This window comes from Corella eumyota, chromosome 6 (assembly GCF_963082875.1).
Source record: "Corella eumyota chromosome 6, kaCorEumy4.1, whole genome shotgun sequence".
Lineage (NCBI taxonomy): Eukaryota > Metazoa > Chordata > Ascidiacea > Phlebobranchia > Corellidae > Corella > Corella eumyota.
Genome location: NC_137495.1, coordinates 14,391,605 through 14,401,114, shown reverse-complemented (window position 1 = coordinate 14,401,114; position 9,510 = coordinate 14,391,605). Strand labels below are relative to the sequence as shown.

At 33.8% G+C, this 9,510-nt stretch overlaps 1 protein-coding gene across 1 annotated transcript; it reads right to left on the bottom strand.

The window, feature by feature from the left end:
* Positions 1-4,257: 4,257 nt before the first annotated feature.
* Positions 4,258-8,751, bottom strand: LOC145755932 (putative carboxypeptidase X1). The gene is made up of 4 exons (XM_082572160.1): positions 8,322-8,751; positions 5,892-6,026; positions 5,649-5,815; positions 4,258-4,395 (listed from the first exon to the last, which is right to left on the bottom strand). Exons 1-4 carry the CDS (start codon positions 8,749-8,751, stop codon positions 4,258-4,260), a joined length of 870 nt encoding a protein of 289 aa, XP_082428286.1.
* Positions 8,752-9,510: the final 759 nt, after the last annotated feature.

Genomic DNA, 9,510 nt, shown 5'->3' with positions numbered 1-9,510 from the left:
TTTGTTTTTTGGGGGTTGATTTGATAGAAAAACCTAAAACTAAATTGTTTAAAAAAAGGGTAGGCTACTACGTTATGACAGCAGATGGGATCGAACCCAGGTTCTCATGTAGTAAAGCCAAGTGTTCTGACTACTACACCGCACTGCCGGTCAAAAATATTTAAAAAATTTTCACCATTCCAAGAATGTTGGCGTCAGTCACATAATTTCCAACAGCAAATGCCAAGCCAGCACTTAATTAGCAGCTTAATTATCGGCTTATTGTAATTTATAATATCCCAAACTGTTGAAGGCAACTCGATACTGGGTCAGAGTAAACGATGTTACTCTATGTTTATGTCGTGAAGTTGAACTTTCCACATTGAGGATAAATAAATATAAAAAATAGTCGGTAATCAACCTGTTATATTTATCGCCAACAATTTCCATTACAACTCCCATAACAGTAAAAATGGCAATAAATATTGGACCAGCAAGAACTTGGTATTCTATTCCCTGGCCTGAGTAATTCCATTTACAATACATCGTTCCATTCCATCCCATAAGATTACATCTAAAAATTAAGATTATTAATAATTTACTTTGTTAGTTAGCATGTTGTTGCATCCTTAAGTAAGACCTGTGATCCTGGGTTTGATTTCTACTGCTGGCATGTTGTAGCATCCTTAAGAAGACCTGAGAGCCTGGGTTTGATTTCCACTGCTGGCATGTTGTACCATCCTTAAGTAAGACCTGAGATCCTGGGTTTGATTCCCACTGCTGGCATGTTGTAGCATCTTTAAGTAAGACCTAAGATCCTGGGTTTAATTCCCACTGCTGGCATGTTGTAGCATATTTAAGTAAGACCTAAGATCCTGGGTTTGATTCCTACTACTGGCATGTTGTAGCATTCTAAAGTAAGGCCTGAGATGTTGGGTTTGATTCTCACTTCTGACATGTTGTAGCATCGTTAGAAAGACCTGAAGTTCTTGGTTTGATTCTTACTACTGGCATGTTGTAGCATCGTTAGTTAAGATCCTGGGTTTGATTCTCACTGCTTAAGTAAATATCGACTTTATCTCGCAGTAAAATACAAAATTTTCTTTCCATCCCACATTCTGCAAATTTTTGTTAACGTTTACCTTTAGTATTGCTTAATATAGATCTAAGAAAATAAAATAATATTAGCATGCAAAATTAACAACTACTCACTGTGTTGAATTCTTCACATCTCTGCATTTTGTGTTTGACAGTTTTTCAACATTTATGTCCAAGGTCAAACAAGCCATGTCTCCAAAATGAACGTCCTGTGCAATTTCCTTTGAGGTGACACCGATCATAAAATGACCCAACTCCCCAAACCCATAACACAACATTAGAATTATTATACAATACCAATGATACATGGGCTCCCCTTTAAATGTTTTAACCATTTTGAAATTGATTTCCTAATGTTAAACTAAACTGAATTTAAATTTTGTTAAAATATATTTTTACATTTATTAGTTAGCGATGTGAAAAGGTCGACTTGACAACTTAAAAAAAGCTGCTGATTAAGTGCTGGTTCAAGTTCATACGGTTTATAGCGCCTTACTTAAGAGCGGTACAGCATGGAAGCAATGAGAATCGAACCCAGAACCCTCATGTTGTAAACCCAAGTGTTTTTTGTTTGAAAATATCTTTATCCTCGATGTGGGAAAGTCGAATGCGCGACTTAAACATAAAAAGTATATATAAATTTAAAATTTGATAAATAAAAATTGTTCATTATTCGTTTAAATATTAATAAAATAATAAAAAGATTATTCAGCAAAAAATATTTAATTTATGTCTAAAATTAACTTAAAATTTTGTCCAGAATATTTCAGCTAACGCAACAATTTTAGCAAATATTACCAGACCATAACTTTTCTGATTTCTTTAACATTAATATATCTTAACATCTCTTTGTTTTTACTTTATAATTTGCTCAATTAATCTAAAAACATCTGTTTTTGGTCTGTTTACAAAATCACATTTCCTCAACGCAATGTCAACAAAAAGTTGAAGTAGTAACTCATATGCGGTGTACGAAAAATGTCACCACTTTTTAAATATTCATAACAAGAAAGTCGACTTTAAGACCTGAATATAGGGCAACAACTGTTACACCGACCCAATCTTGAGTTGCCTTTAGCATGTTAGAGTATTATTGATCATATTTGCACAATAAATAAACTGCTGATTAAGTAATGAGCCAGCAAGAGTTTATGTCGTTTATAGCACCTTACTCAAGGACGCTACTGCATGAGAGCAGTGGGAATCAAATCCAGGACCTCGTATAGAAAAACCAAGTGTTTTAAACTACCTTTACTTAGTTTATAACAAACAAAACTAACTATACACACAACTAGCGCAAGACATCTAAAAAAACCTAGCGAGCGACCTAACTACTTAGACTAAAACGCAAGACATCTACCAAAAAACCTAGCAAGCAACCAACTACTAAGACTAAAGCGCAGGACATCTACCAAAAAACCTAGCGAGCGACCAACTACTAAGACTTAAACGCAAGACATCTACCAAAATACCTAGCAAGCAACTTAACTACTAAGACTAAAACGCAAGACATCTACCAAAAAACCTAGCAAGCAACCAACTACTAAGACTGAAGCGCAGGACATCTACCAAAAAACCTAGCGAGCGACCAACTACTAAGACTGAAGCGCAAGACATCTACCAAAAAACCTAGCAAGCAACCTAACTACTAAGACTAAAACGCAAGACATCTACCAAAAAACCTAGCAAGCAACCAACTACTAAGACTGAAGCGCAGGACATCTACCAAAAAACTAGCGAGCAACCAACTACTAAGACTAAAACGCAAGACATCTACCAAAAAAACCTAACAAACGATCTAACTACTAAGAACAAAGCGCAAGACATCTACTAAAAAACCTAGCAAGCAACCAACTACTAAGACTAAAACGCAGGACATCTACCAAAAAACCTAGCAAGCGACCTAACTACTAAGACTGAAGCGCAAGACATCTACCAAAAAACCTAGCAAGCAACCAACTACTAAGACTAAAACGCAGGACATCTACCAAAAAACCTAGCAAGCGACCTAACTACTAAGACTAAAACGCAAGACATCTACCAAAAAACCTAACAAACGATCTAACTACTAAGAATAAAGCGCAGGACATCTACCAAAAAACTTAGCAAGCTACCTATCTTAAGCAACCTAACTAATAAAACGGACTGAAGCTTTAAAACTGTGCCAAAATTTAGGGAAAACAGTTCCTGCCATAGCGTACGTGATCAATATTCAAAAAAGCGAACAGTCGATCAAAGCCATCGGCCTAAAGGCACTACAAGCTGATCAGACGCGCTTATGAAACCAATGAATATCCACGTACGAAAAAGTGGTTGGCCTCCCATTTTCGTTGGGAGGCCTCCCATTTAAACTTCCCTAACTGTAAGCTAAACATCGAAATCTTGAGCCTAGGTTAAGCCTAAAATAAAGCTATTTGTGGTCCTTTGTAAAAGTCTAAATTGAATTGAAGTTAAAGATTAAAGTTGGCTCAGCATAAGCGAGAGAGATTTGTTCAAACTCACCTTCTAATCCTTCCCACACCTCTGTTTTAAGAGCAGGTAGTATTTGTGCAAGATGGTAGTATTTGTGCAGGATGGTATTTTAAACCTGTCTTAGCATAAGCGAGATAGTATTGTGGCTCAGCATAAGAGAGATAGTATTGTGTCTCAGCATAAGCGAGATAGTATTGTGGCTCAGCATATTTTAAACCTGGGCTCTAGAACTTTCATAAGGTCCCTAAAACCTTTGTCATTTAAAACATTTCGTCAATGAAAATGGCTGCAAATTTTTAGTATTATAACTTCTTTTGTTGCCTGGACAACCACTTGAAATAACTAATTTGCATTTATTACACATTGCTTCACTTTCACTATCTTTGATTACTGTCTTTACCAAATATTAGACCTACGTTTTGACATCGCAGTAACTGTTCACTTAAAAATAGAAAATTTAAATATTACTAGTATAGACTTTGTTACATTATGTTTATTCACACATTTAATAAACCCAACTATTACAGCCTTAACATTTTAGTACATTTACAGAATTTTATTTTTTGTAAGATTTAATTAATATAACACGGATTATTTGTTCAAAATTATACAATTAATTAGTTAACAAGTTTTAATATATTACATAACTAAAGAATTTTAATTAACAACTAGGAATTAAAATAATTAACCGAAAGAAATATGTGATTACTAGCAAGATAAAAGCTCCATGCGAAGACGGGGAGCACTACGCCAGGTTTGTGGATACAATCGAACATAGCGAGCACTTATAGGTTGAGGAAAGTTGTTCAACTTGTAACCATTTCTATCTTCATTACCAACAAAGACCTTTAAAAAGATTTAATATAATATTTAACGTAATAATATTCAGGTTTAAGCTATTAATTATTTAAATTTTATAACTTTATTAATCGCGCGTTGTTCATCGCTTCACATTTAACTTAAAGGGACTGCAACATGCAAAATTAAAATGTATATAAGGGACATTGTGACGTGTTTGCGGGGCCCTGATTACAATCTAAATGGCTTATTTCCTGCCCAAAAGTTACGGACTTTTGCTATTTTAAATAAAAAAATGTTACGACGATGCTTAAATTTAAGTTATCGATTTTATATTTAAGTTGTGCTTAATTTAAGCATTCGTGTTGACACTGGTTTTTAGGGAGCTAGAACAGCGTCCATAGCAACGTGATATAAATACGTTCCATGTCTTGTAAAAAAACAGTTTTATGGACATAAATCACAACCACAAAATCAAATGTAGCATGCACTTAAAAAAACTGTTATTAATTAACACTAAGGCTAAAAAGAATGCTGTTTTAAGTAAGTTAGGTACTATAAACGACTTTCCAAGTTACTTCGCACGCTGGGACCAAAGTAGCTACGTTCGGCCTTAAGAAAACAGTAGATTATAACTTGCGTTAAATTATAAACTGATAACTTATTCACTACTTGAAAAAACATAAAAACGTCTTTCAACAAGTAGTAAACCCCATTTGTGGCTTAAAATGTAAAAGAAAGTCAGCACTGGAAAATAATAAAACTGAAATACAAAATCGGTAAAAAATTGTGATCCAGTTTAGTCTTAGAACCTGTGGAATTTAAAAAAACATCAATATTGCTATATTGGACATGTTTTAATAAAAAAACGTTTTTCCAGTCAAACAACGACTGAAGACCGAGTACAAACATAAGAAAAACCCACATAATTATTTTCACACCGGTTCGCAGGATTTTTACAATGTCAATTTTTAAAATTACAAAACTTTTACTTTTAGATTAATAAAAAATTTAAAACTGTCGCAGACCCTTTATTGTTAAAAACGACGAATAATTAAGTTTTGTAACGAGCTATGACGTCACAAAACAATTAGAATGGGGATTGTTTAAACAATGGTTTGCTTGGTTATTATTATCTAGCTTGTAAACATCACACAACTTTTAAAAACAAGTTTTGGTGATTTTAATTGAAACATTTTTAATAAAATAAGTTTTTTTAAATTAATTAACACCAATTAAAAACTGTTTCTAAACTTTAAAAATTTAAACAAAATAAATTTTCGTTTTAAATTTAAGCTTACCAGATCATTTCTATTATCTTGGATGAACTGCATATCTGATGTACTGGACCCATAAGATATCTTAAAGCTGATGACCCACCAAGAATAATAGTAACTTCCTTGTGTCACAACTCCTGTCACTTGAGTTGATGTCTTGAGGTCAATTTGGATCCATTCCACAACCCTCCCTATTAATTAAAACAATGTTAATGTTTATTTTCCACTAATTACAAAATTGTGAAACTTTATTATAGGACAACTCACTTTGTTTAGGCCTCCAACCATGGGTATGAGCATCCAACCTTGCTTTATGTGGTGATGTGCCGTCATAATAAGAACTAGCTGTGATGTCACTATCCGGTATTCTTCCATCTTTTAACCCAAGTCCACATACACTAACTATAAATATTCATGTTTATTTAGAATCAATCTTATAAGTTAGCATGATTTAGCTTAACTCTCAAATACTTAAATTGTAAATTAAATATTACAAAATGTTTATAAATTGTTATATTGTCTGCTTACTGTTAGAACCTGGTAACTCAAAATTTGACAACAAATATAAATTTAGCGGAATTTAAAAAATGATTTTATTTGTAATTAAAAAATAACTTTTTATTAATTTATCATTTGATTTTTGAACTTTAAATAACCATGTATTTTAAGTAAAAAGATCGAGTGGTTAAAGTTTTGTTAACATACAAATGTTGTTAAATTAAAACTGACATAATAACTAAATATCGGGTGTTAATATAATAATGTAGGAAAAGCACTTAGCATCGCAATCAGTTACGCTGCAAATGCTTTTCTAGCCTCAAAACAGCTGTGGTGCTGGTTCGCAGAGAACGGCAAAAATCACCTGCATTGACAGCCGTGATGTAATTTTCGCCGTGAAACTGGGGGTATCAAAAGCAAAAATATTTACAAACTTTATCAACACTATCAACCAGAAACAACCCATTATGAAGTACAAAAAAGGGGTCAACTGAAAATAAAGGAACGGAAATTGAAGGAACGAAAAATGAAGGAACGGAAAATGAAGGAACCGGAAAACGAAGGAACCGGAAAATGAAGGAACCGGAAAAGAAAGGAACCGGAGAATGAAGGGACCGGAGAATGAAGGAACGGAAATTGAAGGAACGGAAAATGAAAGAACCGGAAAATGAAGGAACCGGAAAATAAAGGAACCGAAAAAGAAAGGAATCGGAGAATGAAGGGACCGGAGAATGAAGGAACGGAAAATGAAAAAACCGGAAAACGAAGGAACCGTAAAATGAAGGAACCGGAAAAGGAAGGGACCGAAGAATGAAAAAACGGAAAATGAAGGAACCGGAAAATGAGGGAATCGGAAAATGAAGGAACCAGAGAATGAAGAAAGGAAAAATGAAGGAACCGGAATATGAAGGAACCGGAGAATGAAGGAACGGAAAATGAAGAAACAGGAAAATGAAGGAACCGGAAAATGAAAGAACCGGAGAATGAAGGAACCGAAGAATGAAAGAAAGTGAAGAAAGAAGAGGCGGAATCCTAAAAAATAAAAAATTCCGCGTCCCCAAAAAAAGAATACGTAAGAACCCCTTCTCAGGCAAAATAATAACTTTCGTTCTGTGAACCCAAATAACTGTGCAAACTCGCTGCCATTCTATGCGGTTAAAAACCGTACAAATTTATTAACAATAAGAGAATTACAAAGAAACAATATCTATATGTATTGGTTATAGAAAAGGGTATGAAAACTAAGAAATACCCTTTTATTCAAGGACAGATCTAATTACCCATAAGGTAATTAGAATAACCAAATATATTTCGTCATTATATTAAAATAGTCAAACATTGTATAGACGCTATCTATGTACATATCAACGCCTCAATTTTGGATTTAGGTTATATCTCGATAACATTTCCTGTTGTTGTTTAGTTTTTACTATATAGTAAAAACCTTTAAAAAACATTATCAATAGTGACATAGTTCTTTTTATGTATGCGTTAGATTTTTGCTGAATATATTTTTCCCGAATCTTGTGATTATTAATTAATTTGATATAGAATTACCATCCATTTTAAATTACAGTGAAACGTACAGCCATGTAATGTAGTTTTGTATTATTAAACCAGTATATTATTTATTTTCGCATTGCAGAATAATTTAGTTTGTGTCTATTATGTACCATTTGATTAAGGTGTCGCTTTACGTGGAAGGCGAAGTTGTGAGCGTGTTGTATTTTTGATAATTGTGATTGTGGAGAAAGAAGTTAGTGTATTTTATATGATAATGATGTTAGTTTAGAAATGATTTAGCGTAATGTAATATTATCGCCCCTATTTTTGTATATATATTGTTACCAATAAAGTATGTTAACCAGAATTGTATTTGAATAAGGTTTTACCTAGGAATATATTTAAGTATTTTAATACATTACTGGACCTTTCTGCCACCTTAACCCAATTCCCTACAATAACTAAATATTTATGATAAAATTAATTTTACTGATAAGTTTTAGCACTTTAAAAATGCCACTGTATTAAGTATACTTGTTTATATAAGGAACAATGTTAATAAACCATACAAAATATACTTGCAAGGTTTAAAAAGTTATCTAATTGTCTTAAAATTGTTTTTATTTTAGTTTTGAGGTTCTAACAGTAAACCGATGATATTATCATTATTTAACAAATGTAAAGTAACCAAAATACCTGCTTTATCAGGAAAAACTCGTTTTATTACTGCAACAATTTCATCATGACACGAACACTCTCCAGTAGCCCCAACTGACCCAATTTCACCCTTAGGACCTATGGGGCCAATTTCACCCCTGAAACCTTGTTCACCTCTAACGCCAGCGCCCCCAACTGACCCAATTTCACCCTTAGGACCTATGGGGCCAATTTCACCCGTGAAACCTTGCTCACCCCTGGCACCAGGTCCCCCAATTGCCCCAATTTCACCCCTTAAACCTTTTTCACCTTTCGCTCCAGCTGGGCCAAGCTTTCCTGGTCTCCCTTGTTTAGTTTCAGAAGGTTCATGAGCAGATGCAGTGGGACATGCACTAAAACAAACTTGGTTGTTTTGGGATGCAGCTAAGCATAACCAGAAGCACAAAAACATAAATATTTTCAAACTCATTTCGGCAAGTTTCAAGTTACAATTGTTTTATTCTAAACTCATTTAACAAGCTAGTTATAATTTTGTTATTAATATTTATCACAAATAATTAAAAATAACTTTCCGTCTGTTCCGATATTTTTGTATCAAAACACGCAGGTACCAAAACGCGCCAAAAATTATATCTTGATTAATTTTTAAATCGACTGCAATTTAAAAATTAAAAAAACTTTTTAAACGAGATATGACGACACTATGACGTAACAATAATAGCAACGCTGCATTAAAATACTTATTCGAATTGTTGTCTAACAAGATTTGACGCTATAGTTTAATTGTGATGTCATAATCTACTAAAGTAACGACAAAGCCCGCTATAGTTTAATTGTGATGTCATAATCTACCAAAGTAACAACATAGCCCGCTATAGTTAAATCGTGATGTCATAATCTACTAAAGTGACGACAAAGCCCGCTATCGGAGCCGTAAAGCAAGTCAGCTATTGTGGCATGCAACGAGGTTTCCCATAACAGCGTTAAAAATGTGAAACGTTTCAAGATTGTGCCAGTTAAAGTGTGGGGCAACAATCAAAGTAATTTTGTGAACGCTTATCTGGATGACGGTTCAGATACAAGTATTTGTACTGCAAGCCTTGCAAAGAAATTAGGGAAGAGACAAAAGAACACACCGAACTTTATATAGCAAATTAAGTAACTAGTCATGGGAGCCGAGTTGACTCACTTTATGTAAGGGAGGTCAAACCGAATCGTTTATTGTCGA

Bases quoted from the DNA above. Each gene is read 5' to 3' on its own strand.
- LOC145755932 (XM_082572160.1), bottom strand. From the start codon at position 8,751: ATGAGTTTGAAAATATTTATGTTTTTGTGCTTCTGGTTATGCTTAGCT. The intron at 5,816-5,891 runs GTGAGTTGTCCT...TTTAATTAATAG, and splicing joins TGGTTGGAGGCCTAAACAAA to GGAGGGTTGTGGAATGGATC. The intron at 4,396-5,648 runs GTAAGCTTAAAT...ATCTTTTTAAAG, and splicing joins AAGATAATAGAAATGATCTG to GTCTTTGTTGGTAATGAAGA.